Source organism: Cydia splendana, chromosome 12 (genome assembly GCF_910591565.1).
Source record: "Cydia splendana chromosome 12, ilCydSple1.2, whole genome shotgun sequence".
NCBI classification, from domain to species: Eukaryota; Metazoa; Arthropoda; class Insecta; order Lepidoptera; family Tortricidae; genus Cydia; species Cydia splendana.
The window spans coordinates 2,381,945-2,395,527 of NC_085971.1; the positions used below are offsets into that span (position 1 = coordinate 2,381,945).

General features: G+C 44.7%; 2 protein-coding genes across 2 annotated transcripts; one reads left to right on the forward strand and one right to left on the reverse strand.

Moving 5' to 3' along the window:
- Window positions 1-332: 332 nt before the first annotated feature.
- LOC134795760 (serine/threonine-protein kinase ICK) lies at window positions 333-9,421 on the forward strand. The gene is made up of 10 exons (XM_063767697.1): window positions 333-769; window positions 1,684-1,850; window positions 2,873-3,034; window positions 3,266-3,448; window positions 4,551-4,667; window positions 5,250-5,464; window positions 5,667-5,729; window positions 6,256-6,363; window positions 8,278-8,504; window positions 9,254-9,421. The coding sequence occupies exons 2-10, from the start codon at window positions 1,695-1,697 to the stop codon at window positions 9,313-9,315; spliced, it is 1,293 nt and encodes a 430-aa protein (XP_063623767.1). The 5' UTR covers window positions 333-769; window positions 1,684-1,694; the 3' UTR covers window positions 9,316-9,421.
- A 1,853-nt stretch (window positions 9,422-11,274) lies between these two features.
- On the reverse strand, window positions 11,275-12,513 carry LOC134795280 (TAR DNA-binding protein 43-like). The gene has a single exon (XM_063767075.1). The coding sequence runs from the start codon at window positions 12,284-12,286 to the stop codon at window positions 11,381-11,383; it is 906 nt and encodes a 301-aa protein (XP_063623145.1). The 5' UTR covers window positions 12,287-12,513; the 3' UTR covers window positions 11,275-11,380.
- Window positions 12,514-13,583: the final 1,070 nt, after the last annotated feature.

Below are 13,583 nucleotides of genomic sequence, written 5' to 3' on the forward strand. Positions count from 1 at the left end.
GATTGTACTTAAGTACTTAAGTTTACTAGCAAATGTATGAACTTATTCTAAACACTAATCAATATGTAAACCGGCCCTAAGGCAAGTGTACACGCTTGTAGAGGCCTTATAGGAAAAAAATAAATTATTGATTATCTCCGAAATGGAGTTAATTAGAATATCGTTGTCTTTGAGAAAGTTAATTTATTTAAGCTCAGGAATGCACCCTTGAAATTAACGGAAATCAAAAAAAACACGGTGTAGAAAAGTGAATACTTATGTTAGGGCACCAACTGTACCAATAGGAAAAAACTAGGAAGATCGATATTGAAAAATTAAAATTTCCTTTTTTGAAGTCGGTTGACCACGTGACCTCGCTAGCGCCCCCTAGTGACATTGTAGGCGAAACAGTATGTTGGTCGTTACTATGGTTACCGATTATTATGGATGACACAAATAAAGTCTCAATATTGTTCGTTGTGACGTGTCGAAATTAGATCAAAGTTTATTTCGAGTGTCTTCCTAATTAAACTACCTTTTAAAGTAGTTTACACACGCATAATGGTCCATTTTGTGTTGTTAGAAATTACTACAAATGAAATATAAAGAACTTAAAGGTTTTTACCTAAGATCGAAGTCGTCAGCTATATTTCTGTGAAGTTCAAGTTTTTCTATCAGTTTGTCTTATTTTATTATAGTTTTTTACCTACAATTAATTGTATGAAACAGAAAACTATGTCAAAAAGATAATAGGAAGAAGTTTAGAAGGCAGGAATGCACGGCTGATGAGGTGAGTAACTATTTTTAATAGTCCTTGAGGCCAACTTGCCTAATAATTAAGGAGTCCTTCACTGTGCTGAAAAATGATTCATTGAATAATGAAATTTTACTCTCGGACGTGAATGTTTCCGACTTTTTAAATAGGTAATTTATACCAAAATCAGTAATTATTTATTGCTTCCATAGGTAAGTACCTACATTAGGTGTTACAATTTGGATATTGGACAGCTATAAAACCCTGTAAGTGCACTGCAAATAACAATTGTTCATTTAAAAACTAACTTACTAATAATAGTACTTAATCTCAATTATTATTGTGCAGAAGTACCTATTGTGTTGTGTGTTTACGTGCGATGCTTCTAAGCTCACGTATAGTTTTTAAAGTTATTCTTGTTACAATTTAAAAAGTATAGGGTAAACTACTCAATGCTTGGCCTTAAAGTTTCGTCTATCATTCCCGCCAATCATAGGATTGCTCAACACATTCAGGGCCAAGAACCCGACTTTCGGGTACACTGTTCGTAGCGACTACGCGCTACATACGCCGAAACCGTGGCTACGCGCTACGAGCGTAATCCGTAGCACTTAGTGGCAATGAATGTGTTAAGGGACTAATCACTGGTTTGGCGCGATAGTAGAGTTTACCCTACTTAATAATCGGAGTAACGTAAGAATTGGTATTTAACGCTTATAAATTGACCCTTAGATATATTCATGAAGCTAAGCCTATCAGTTTCATGGTAGGTCTAAGTGTCATATAGCGTCACCTCCTGGGATTGCGCAAACTCGGATTACACGCATTTAGAACCAAATGAAGGTATTAAAACGATTTCCAGCTTACTGGGAATTCATTCCTCAAAACGCTTTTTTGGATCTAATTTGATTGGCCTATATACCAGTTAATTGATTTTTTTTAATCCGTAGGTTTGTGAAGAATGAACCGGTACGTGGTGCTACAGCAGCTGGGCGACGGCACGTACGGGAACGTCGCGCTAGCTCGGCGCCGGGACTCGGGCGAATATGTCGCTATCAAGCGTATGAAACGCAAGTACTACTCGTGGGAGGAGGCCATGGCGTTGCGTGAGGTCAAGGTATTGTGTTCTATTTTATTTGTAGGTTGGTAAAGAATGAACCGGTACGTGGTGCTACAGCAGCTGGGGAACGGCACGTACGGGAACGTCGCGCTAGCTCGGCGCCGGGACTCGGGGGAAAGCGTATGTAACGCAAGTACTACTCGTGGGAGGAGGCCATGGCGTTGCGTGAGGTCAAGGTATTGTGTTCTATTTTATTTGTAGGTTGGTAAAGAATGAACCGGTACGTGGTGCTACAGCAGCTGGGGGACGGCACGTACGGGAACGTCGCGCTAGCTCGGCGCCGGGACTCGGGCGAATATGTCGCTATCAAGCGCATGAAATGCAAGTACTACTCGTGGGAGGAGGCCATGGCGTTGCGTGAGGTCAAGGTATTGTGTTCAGCCCTATTACTGCTGGAGGTATGCCTTTTTGGTGTTAGTTATTGAAGCTATATAAGTAAGTTCGTAGAAACGTTGCTGTTTTCCATCCGTCGAACGCTCAGATCAGTCGCTACAAACTGGAAGTACAGTCAGCTGCAGGGGGGTCAACTTTACTATTGAGACGGCTGACTGAATCTATTAAGTAGGCAAATATATTGGTACCGTAGCGTCTAGAGCAATATACATAGATCGTAATAATAAAAAATATATAATTGATTCTACTCTCATCCCTACTTTTCTTCTTTGTCGATTCCTCATGACGTCATAACTGAGGGTCGCGACCACATGAGGTCATTATTTTGTGCACTAAGGCTCTCCATTCTGATGCACGATTTTCGTCTTCCTAATAATAGGCACCTGTGTGGCAGGCCTTTTTTACAGTGCCCACCCAGCGGGTTGGTGGATGTCCACTACCCCGTCCTCCATCCACCTTGCCAACCTTAATGCGCTTTTCAAAGTTGTCCGCCTCCCGTCCGATCCCTACTTTTATGCTTTGAAAAAATACTGCTTGTAGTGCTTGTAAACATATCCATATATTTTTAATCGGAGTGCATAAGCTGCTTGCTTTATTATTTACTCAATAATGCGATTCTATTCAAGGCACTGAAGAAGCTGTCACACGCCAACATAGTGAAGCTTCGTGAAGTGATTCGCGAAGACGACACGCTGTACTTCGTGTTCGAGCATCTGCGGGGGAATCTGTATCAATTGCTTCGCGAGCAACCGCCTCGTGAGCCCGCGCTGCGAAATGTCCTTCTACAGGTTAGTAGCATTGATCTGTTCTGTCAAATCGTCAATTTTAATATCGCGCACATAATTCATAGTCATAGGGAATAGACTTATCTTGGTCTAACTCTGGTCATAGGTATGTTTTGGAGCAATCCATGTACGTAAACAAAAAATCCCTTCATTTAGTTGGAAAATATAAATAAACTTTCTCCTCTACGGTACAGCATTTTTTTTTAAATCTCTTAACACGCGATGCATGTTTAGGTACTCCGTGGTCTAGCCCACATGCACCGCCACGGCTTCTTCCACCGCGACCTGAAGCCGGAGAACTTGCTCTGCAGCGGTCCGGAGCTGGTGAAGATAGCCGACCTAGGGCTGGCGCGGGAGGTGCGCTCCCGTCCGCCGTATACGCAGTACGTTTCTACGCGATGGTACCGCGCGCCTGAGGTGAGATAGAAATACATAGCCTATTTTCTGGTTGTTAGCGTATATGTCTACAGATTCTTCCACTGCGACCTGAAGCCGGAGTACTTGCTCTGCAGCGCGCTCCGGAACTGGTAAAGATCGCAGACCTAGGGCTGGCGCGGGAGGTGCGCTCCCGTCCGCCGTATACGCAGTACGTTTCTACGCGCTGGTACCGCGCGCCTGAGGTGAGATAGAAATATATAGCCTATTTTCTGGTTGTTAGCGTATATGCCTACAGATTCTTCCACCGCGACCTGAAGCCGGAAAACTTGCTCTGCAGTGGGCCGGAGCTGGTGAAGATAGCCGACCTAGGGCTGGCGCGGGAGGTGCGCTCGCGTCCGCCGTATACGCAGTACGTTTCTACGCGCTGGTACAGCGCGCCTGAGGTGAGATAGAAATATATAGCCTATTTTCTGGTTGTTAGCGTATATGCCTACAGATTCTTCCACCGCGACCTGAAGCCGGAAAACTTGCTCTGCAGTGGGCCGGAGCTGGTGAAGATAGCCGACCTAGGGCTGGCGCGGGAGGTGCGCTCGCGTCCGCCGTATACGCAGTACGTTTCTACGCGATGGTACCGCGCGCCTGAGGTGATGAGATATAATTATACCGTCGTAACGTTTTTCTGGTTCTTCGTACAGGGCTTTGACAAACTGACTGTCTTATGTTTCTTAACCAAACTGTGTTTGTTTAAGTTACAAGTAAGACAGAAGATTCTAAGTTCAAATCCTGGCAGGGTCGTCATGTAAAGAGTCCTGTAACACAACGAGCTTCGGTGAAGAACTGAATTTAATACGGGACATCACCTGCCTACCTTTATGCCTACTTAATTACTTGCGTATTTTTGCATGCAGTTAATGTTAACACCCTCCCATCGCGAAGATAATTATAAAGTAACACGCAAAAAAGCAAGCAAGTTTGAAAAATATGCAAGTGAGTATAACGGGTTGGCACTTTGACTAAGCACGTTATTATTTGGCAAAGCAATATTTTTGTTTTAATATTATGGGTTGTCGCAAAGTAACGCCTGATTTTATTATTTTTTTATGCCATACTACAGTGTAATAAGCAAATCTGGCAATTTTAGGTGCTTCTGCGAGACCCGGCGTACGGCGCCCCCGTGGACCTGTGGGCCGTGGGTTGTATAGCAGCAGAGTTGCATACGGCGCGCCCGCTGTTCCCTGGAGCGTCTGAGATTGACCAGGTAGGACTTGAAAAAGATTGATTGTCGATTAATGTCACCCGTTGTGAAAATAAAATCAAGTAAGGGTGGAATCACATCTATCAGCATCGAGCCGCATTTTATATATGAGAAATCGCTCGTTAGTATGAAGATGCGTACACATCGAAAAGCTGAAAGCATGCGTACGCATCTTCATACTAACGAGCAATTTCTCATATATAAAATGCGGCTCGATGCTGATAGATGTGATTCCACCCTAATATAGCTTTTACCATTGACGTATATCTCAGGACGGGCCTTAAGGGCACTAAGAATAGTACTAGTTCAGCGGTGTCACTCACGAATTCGAGCCAATCGTGCAAACCTAACGCAACTAGTTGCGACCAATCGCGCGCGTGATGCGAACTCATCAACGAATCGCGTTGTAGCGGTGTCACACCGCTGTACTGGCCCTATTCATGCACCATTCTTATTGCCATCAGCCGTGAGATATATCTACGTCAATGGCTTTTACTTTTTTTTTTGCCATATCTATTGAACTCCACTTTATACGCAGTCGGTGAAAATATCAATCGTATACCTAGTGATATAAATTGTTTCTAGTTGTACAAAATCGCGGGCGTCCTGGGCGCGCCGACGCGCGCGTCGTGGCCAGAAGGGCTGGCGCTGGCGGAGGCGCTGCGCTTCCGCTTCCCGGCCACCGCGCCCGTGCCGCTGTCGCGGGTGGTGCCCGGCGCCGCGCCGCCCGCGCTGGCGCTGCTGGCCGCGCTGCTGCGCTACCCGCCCCGCGAGCGGCCCACCGCGCAGCAGGCGTTGCGGTATGCATACCACCTCAGCTACTAGCAGCTATAACAAAATCGAGGTCACCACATATTATGCGCTCCCATACAAATTTAGTAAATGCTTTAAGTATTCTCATGCGTCAAGTTGAATGCTGATGGCGCTGCAACCGTTGAAAAATAAACATGCCTATTGGTAAACATGGTATCCAAATACCAAATAATATGTAATGTGTTCCAGGTTTCCATACTTCGCGGTAGGAACTGAACTCGGCGTACCGCCGCCACTGTCTCGTGCAAGAAGGTACGTAATTCAACATTTATTTGATTTCATAAATGACTGATGTGGTTGTATACTCTGGCAAGCCATCTTTGTCAATAGAATAATGCGCGAAATACAAATTGATATGGGAGATCGATCCTTTGCGCCTACATTTTTTAATTGCCGTCTTTTTATACTGACAGCTAGACCTGGCTTACCAGGGTATTATATTACATTTTTAGGGTTCCGTACCCAAAGGGTAAAACGGTTCGTCCGTCCGTCCGTCCGTCTGTCACCAGGCTGTATCTCACGAACCGTGATAGCTAGACAGTTGAAATTTTCACAGATGATGTATTTCTGTTGCCCCTATAACAACAAATACTAAAAACATAATAAAATAAAGATTTACGTGGGGCTCCCATACAACAAACGTGATTTTTGACCGAAGTTAAGCAACGTCGGGCGGGGTCAGTACTTGGATGGGTGACCGTTTTTTATATATTTTTATTATAACGAAGTGTTGTGATGAGTTATTATTTTTGAGAATAAATGAGGCTTGCATTTGCAGGAGTAGTGTGCGCGTGGAGATGGAGCCCTCGCCCGCGCCCGTGCCTGCTCCCGCGCCCGCGGTGCCCGCGCTGGCGCCGCCGCGGGACCATTTTGCCGACATTTTGGGGTATGGTTACATATATTATATTAATAAACTTTGATTTTAACTCTTAATATTCATTCATTATCATCGATATCGATTAGGTTCACGATGAGGCGCCGCATACGATACGTCCTGGCCACAACATTGCGCGACTGGCTTCGACTAAGGGTAACATTCCATTTCTGACCGCAGCTGCACTGAACGCGTCGCTGTTACTGTCAATTTCCATAGTAAAATTGACAGTAGTGCAGCTGCGGTTGGAAATGGACTGTCACCTTAAGGCGAAAACCATAGGTGGGAACCACAGAACACCGCCTCTAGAAACCTAATATTGGCCATTTTGTTCCCGACGCAAATCACCAAACTGTGAGGTGCGGGAGGGGTGCTCACGGCGTTGCGATTGGTTGTTTCAAACATGGCGCGCTGACACGTGCAAGCGTAGGGATGGGACATGTTCATTACAGGTAGTGGGTACTGCTAACAGTGATACCGAAATTTATTGTGGTAAAATTGTTACCAATTTAGTATAAGTACTTAGAGTAAACTTACTTAATAATTATATTGATTAATTTAATATTTCATTAAGTAATTTAACAATGTACCTGAAATTTTTACTTAACATATTAGGGCATTTCTGCTTAAAGTACCCAGAACATGAATTTTAAAGTTTAGAATTTTTATATTATTTCCACTCAGAATCGCAATCTCTCTGGATACGAGAAAAAAGTGTCGCCGAAATCTCATACAATTATTTTCTTTTGTCCGTTTTATTAAGGTAATAGAAGGTTGTATTGAAAACATATTCAAATGGACCAATAACATATGCCTATTACAAATCAACTCCGAGTTCTCTCGCACTTATTTGAAGTTCATCATCAGGTCCATCTCGAGACATGAGACCTAACTGCTCACCTACAGGATTCTAAAAAACCCATACAACATATGTCTATCACAAACCAACACCGAGTTCCCTCGCACTTGTTTGAAGTTCATCATCAGGTCCATCTCGTGACATGAGACCTAACTGCTCACCTAGAGGATTCTAAAAAACTCATACAACATATGTCTATCACAAACCAACACCGAGTTCCCTCGCACTTCTTTGGAGCTCATCATCAGGTCCATCTCGTGACATGAGAGCTAACTGCTCACCTAGAGGATTCTAAAAAACCCATACAACATATGTCTATCACAAACCAACACCGAGTGCCCTCGCACTTCTTTGAAGTTCATCATCAGGTCCATCTCGTGACATGCGGCCTGACTGCTCCGCTGGCCTAGAGGATTCTAAAAAACTTACACAACATATTACCTATATATTATGTCTAAAATGGTACAATACGGTATGACAAAGCACGAAGTTTCCGCAACTGAAAAACCATCATCGTCACATCACTAGTCGAAAGGGAAAGGGATAGCGCATTGCATTTTCAAGTTGACGAAAAGGGACGGACATACTTCGCCTCTGCTTACTGACCAGTATAAAATGAACCCCACGGACAAGAAACATTATTCAATGAAATAATGAATTTGACTTTCCTGTGGGATGTTATTCCATCTGTTTCGTAAGTAGATGTCTTAGATGACTTGCCACACCATTTTACGCTGCAATATCCCATGATTTCCCAATGAATTCAATAGTTTACGATTTATTTTATTTTAGACTTTTAGATTAGACTCGTGCACACTGCTAACAGGTTGTTACGTTGGGCGCAACTGATCGGAGCGGCGCGCGAACAATCTTATATTTGACCTATACACCATACGGGCGGTGACCGCGAGTCGTCCTATAAGCTCGGTCTATAGGGGTTGGTCTGTGGTGGGAACAAAAGGTCCGATCGTTGTGTCTCGCTCCAACCTATGGTCGTCGCGTTAGCCGAAGCCAGTCGCACAATGTCGTGGCCAAGACGATATTCCAAGGTTGAATATAAATTGCAGAGGCGAGGTGGTGCACGAGACGCGCCCTGAGGAGTCCCTCCGGCGCGCCGACACGGCGGCGGCGCGCGGGCGCAGCGTGCTGGCGCCGCTCGCCGCCCCCGCCGCCGCCGCCGCCGCCCCCGGCGCGCGCGGCGCCGCCGCCGCGTACCTCGGCGCGGCGCGGTACGTCGCCGGCGCGAGGATCGATACGTCGCTGTTCCATCCGCTCGCTATGCGTTCACACCACGGTAACTATACTACAGATATAGTGCATAATTCTTTTCCATCGTTTTTTCACGGTGTCCTTGCTATTTCAGTCAGTCAAGTCACGGTACAAAAGTACTGAGGTCGTCTGAAGTAACATGACAAATACGAACGTTACACAGAAAGTACTATGGAAAACATAGGTATAGGTATCATGTATTAATGTTTGCACTCGGCGCGGCGCGATCCGGCGCGAGGATCGATACGTCACCGTTCCATCTTCTCGCTATGCGCTCCCATTATATGTACTATTGACCATTTATTTGTAGGTATTTATTTCCTAACCAGAATACGAGGACGAGGAAGCTTGAATTTACTACCTTGGCTATTTTGTACCGTTAGTATTATCAAAAAGAATAGATAGTATAGAGGGGTCCTGTCATTGTAAATTTTGTAGTCACTGTAAATTTACTGCCATCTATCGACACACGACTAAAACTCAAAATGAAAACGTATATAGTTATCAAAAAATGTATATATATGGATAAATGATTTTATTATTTTTATATAATTTTGATCCATGTTCATTCACTGATATCCATGTTTTAAAATTGTTAAATATGAAACGGTGTCGTCACGCCATCTAGCCGAGGATAGGCTAAAGGTGTGTGCGGCATCTATTCGAGAATGACTTTTACTTGAATTTTGAGGCACGTTTTTTCCTTAGACTTTATCCGTCTTATACGAAGTTACATATGTCTTTGGTATTTTGGTATTATTTATATAATTACAGAGACAGCGACGGTGGGCAGCGGCGCGCCGCGCGTGGACTGGGCCGCCAAGTACCTTCGCTGACCCCCGCCTCAACCCCCCACGGTCCCAACACCGACATATACTATTTAACATTATGACCACTAAAGACGTCATCTTACGCGCGCAATTACAGCCCAATATCAACCTTCGTGCCTTCCGATAATGATCACGATGATGTTAACCCTTTGACCGACAGACGTCCACAGATTTACGATGGCGCGTTGTAAGTATAGGTACCGATCCTATACCTAATAGGCACGGCGTTCTAAAGGCGGCGGCATCTTAAAGACATGTGCACACCGGCTGAGCGTGCTTGGATGTGCACGTTGTAATATACAGATCCTTATAAGAGACGTCATTCCGCTTGCGTGACGTGTGCGTGCAAGGCACCAAAATTTTAACGCAACCAGTGTGTTCTGGCCTTAAGTGCTGACAACCGAGCTTCCAAATGTCTCTCTTCTTCTTAACCTTGAGAGGAACTCAATACAATTTGGTTGCTAATAAGTATTACATCTTCTACTCAGTCGAAACCTACCAAAGTTGCAATGGTTGGAAGCCTCGATGCTTTACGAACCTGCCAATAGGGAGGCACAGAGTCAGCCATCGAGGTTTTAAATTAAGATGTATTGGGGAAATATTCGCTGCAGAAACAATATCTCTGGAGAATGAGGATTAGGAGAGCCAACCGGAAGGACCGGACAAGGCCAGAAGAAGAAGAGAAGGAAATATTCGCTGCAGACGGAGAAGCCTCGGTAGCTCAGTTGGAGCGGGCGAACTTTGCTGGAAAGAGAATACTCGGTGATATACTTAACCTTAGAAAGATTATGTAGAGAAAATTGAGTGAGTAGGTAGTAATGTAACGGTGTTAGAGCCACTCCCCTTTTAACCCTTAAATACATGGAGTCTTAGAGGTTATAACCAAATGGAGACGCCTTGTCTGTAATTTTTGGTACAAAACAGTCTGCCGATTTTTGCGGGGGAGGGGCACGTCAAATGTATAGGTAACGTAAAAATAGCCATGTCAGTCCATACAATGTGTGTGACCATTGGCCGCCTATTTTCGACAGAGGGGAACGCCTGTTAATGACTACTCCGCTTGGTTATATCCTCTAAGCATGGAGTAGATCAGATATTCTTTCACTGATACTAGATATTTTAAATGGAAGGAAATCTACTATATTTTTTTGAGTAACATGTCTTTAGTGCACTATTTTTTGTTTTATGCAACAGTTTTTAATTAAAATTAAATATTTTTAAAACTAACAGAAATGAGACTTAATATGTCATGCATTTTAAGGGTTGAAAAATAATCACAGAATTGGTGTGTAGTTCTATAGGCTGACTGAGACATCACAATTAAGGAAAAATATAATAAAATATTTGTTGAAAATCCATTGTTTTTCACTTCATCTTTGTTTTCCTCATTCTGACCAATGTAATATTTTGAAGATATTAAAATATTTAATGTGCCTTCAGTTGAGCAGATTAATACTTACTTAAATTGCTAAAGACCTGTATTATTTCTCCTCCCACATCAAAGATATGTTTACACTTTTGCATCTTAGTCCCTTGTAATAAGGCGAAAACTGTAAACATATCTTTGACGTAGACTGTACAAGTTTTTATTGCTGACTGTACTTTTCCACAGGCAACTAATACTCATTGAGACTTCTAACAACCTCAAACACAATTAGTTCGTGTTGTTTTATCACAGAGTTCCCATGGCCACCTCCTGTCTCCATCATCAGATCAGCTCCATTATGTCATATTGTCATGGTAATATGATTGGCTCAATGGGAATCGGGAAGGGGGTCAAATTTAGCTTTCAAAATTTGACCATTGATTACTTTACCTTTCATGTATACTTAAGAGCCGAAAAAATTGTTCTCATTAATAATGCAAAAAGATGACTTAAAATTCTGTCAGGATCCTTTACATAAACTGTTACACTACATAATACCTGTGGAGGATAGGTTCCAAACTTAAATAAAACAAGTGAGGACAACTTCATACTATTTATATTATATTATTTACACATTTCTTCCATATAAAATCTGACAGCAATCAACGAAGAGCATGTCCTTGGACATGAAAGTATGTACAGTGGTCACTCATATTTGAGGTAGGGCTTGGAGTCGAGCGGCGGAGCTTGTGTGGGTGGTGGAGGCCATGCCTCGCCCACCCAGTTGTAGACCCGCGGCTCTGGCAGCACGTTCCAGCCAAGCAGGGTGCCGCGCCCACGCTCACGCTTTGGTGAAGCAGTACTGATGTTAACCGATACACCTTTGATAATATGGTCCTGACCACACAGTGATTGAGCAACCTCTGGGTCCAGGAACGTTACAAAGCTGAACGCGCGGAACGGTTTGGGTACAAAAACATCTGTCACCTGACCAAAGGCAGCAAAGTACTCGCGCAGGTCATCAGCGGACAGGGCCTCTGTGCAGCGGCCCACAAACACTTTGCGGGGTGCGCCGCCACCACCCTCTTTACTGTTAGGCACGCGCACGTCACACCAGCGTCCGTCGATCAAGTGCCGCCGGCCTAGCGCACGCAGCTGCGCGCCATAATCCGCAAACTTGATAAAGCCAAAGCCTTTGCTGAGTCCCGTGGCAGCGTCGCGTTTCACCTGCACCATCAGCAACTCGCCAAACGCGGCAAAGTATTCGCGCACCGCATCCTCGCCCGTCTTCCATGGCAGCCCCAGCACGATGAGGTCGGAGCAGCGGGGCCGTGGATCCTCGGGCTCGGAGCGCGGCTCGGGGCTGGCGCGGCGCGGGAAGGCGCAGAAGTAGCGGTGTGCGGCCCAGCCGCCGGGTGGTGGCGACAGCCGCTGGTCCACGAGCCGTAGACCGCGCAGGCGGCCGGCGACACGGTCGCGATACTTGAGCCCGCTGGCGCCCGCGAACTGCGCCGCTACGGTGCTGAGCAGCAGCGAGCCGTCCTCCTCGGTCGGTAACTCGATGGGCTCGTCCTGCTCGCCCTCGCTCACCAGCACGTACTCGATCGACATGACTTCGCTGGGCCGCTCCGCCCCGAGCCACGTTATCTGGCCTCGCTCACACGCCACGCTCGCTCTCGGTCCGGATCCAGCCACAGCTGATCCACATGTTTACATGCCGTTCCGGTCCTGCCGGTGCTTGAGAAGCTAGGGCTTCTTGAAAGAGCAATTTCGCGACTTTGACTACGCGTATAATTCCTATTTCGTGACGTATGACGTGACGTTTCATGTCAAAAATATTTGTCTGCTGCGCTGCGTTCGGAAATCGGAATCACGTCCTTATACATAGTTGCGCTCGGAAATGTTCGTTACGTAACGTTTCTTATAAAACGTAAACGTAAAAAAATGGGCAACAAGGCGCGACTGGCACGAAAGTATGAACAATGCGCGAATAGGGAATATTAGGCAAAGCTCTGCGTAGGTGGCACCATTAGCACATACAGTAAACAAACCTCATTGACACCATCAATGACACAACACGTCACGTCAATCACATCGCCTACCGCGAAACACGACAATCGAAAGTTCCATTTTTGCCTCTCTATCACTCTTGCTTATTCGATCGATAGAGAGGCAGATAAAGAAATCCCGATTTTCGCGGTAGACCAGCTGTAAACAAACCGCCTTGGTGCATCAATGTCATAGTGAAAATTTGTCAAAAAACTGTTTAAGGCCTAGTATGTAGAAGTTACTCTATGGTTTACTAAACAAATTAATGCTGCACTCTGGCGGCAGAACATTGCAGTAATACTCCCTATAATTTACTTCATTCGATTCGATTCACGCACTAAATGTGGAAGGCCCTTCATAAAGCCGACTCCACACTCGTGCGCGAATTGCGGCGCGAAGCCGCGAACGCGAGTGTGGTGTCGATTTCGCAGATCTGCGAACTGGAGTGTGGAGTGGGCTTAAGGACCAACCTTAGAGAATTTAGTAACTGGAGACGCCTTGGCTGTCATTTTCTGTACAAAACAGTCTGCCGATTTTTGCGGTGGGGGGTAAGCTCAATACATAGATTTAATTAGGGCGAGCGAAGCGAGCCCTATCACTATTCGACAAACTATGCATTCTTGTGGTACACTTTACGGAAAAACTATCGCACTGAGAGGTTTGAAATTTAACATAGTAATTTAAATTAATGTCTAGATGTGTTATCAAACATAAAAATATTATATTATAAACTTAAAAATAAATAAATAAAGGAATAACACTTTGTATTACTACTAGCGCCATCTGTTAGAAAAATTATGAGTTAAAATTCATGCTAATGTACTATGTGCTAATAACGATGAATACAAAAGTGGGTTAA

What these genes read in the sequence shown, in the direction of transcription:
- LOC134795760 (XM_063767697.1), top strand. Translation starts at nt 1,695, where the DNA reads ATGAACCGGTACGTGGTGCTACAGCAGCTGGGCGACGGCACGTACGGG. An exon ending in TGGCGTTGCGTGAGGTCAAG is followed by an intron (nt 1,851 to 2,872) that starts GTATTGTGTTCT and finishes ATTCTATTCAAG; the next exon opens with GCACTGAAGAAGCTGTCACA. An exon ending in GATGGTACCGCGCGCCTGAG is followed by an intron (nt 3,449 to 4,550) that starts GTGAGATAGAAA and finishes TGGCAATTTTAG; the next exon opens with GTGCTTCTGCGAGACCCGGC.
- LOC134795280 (XM_063767075.1), bottom strand. Translation starts at nt 12,286, where the DNA reads ATGTCGATCGAGTACGTGCTGGTGAGCGAGGGCGAGCAGGACGAGCCC.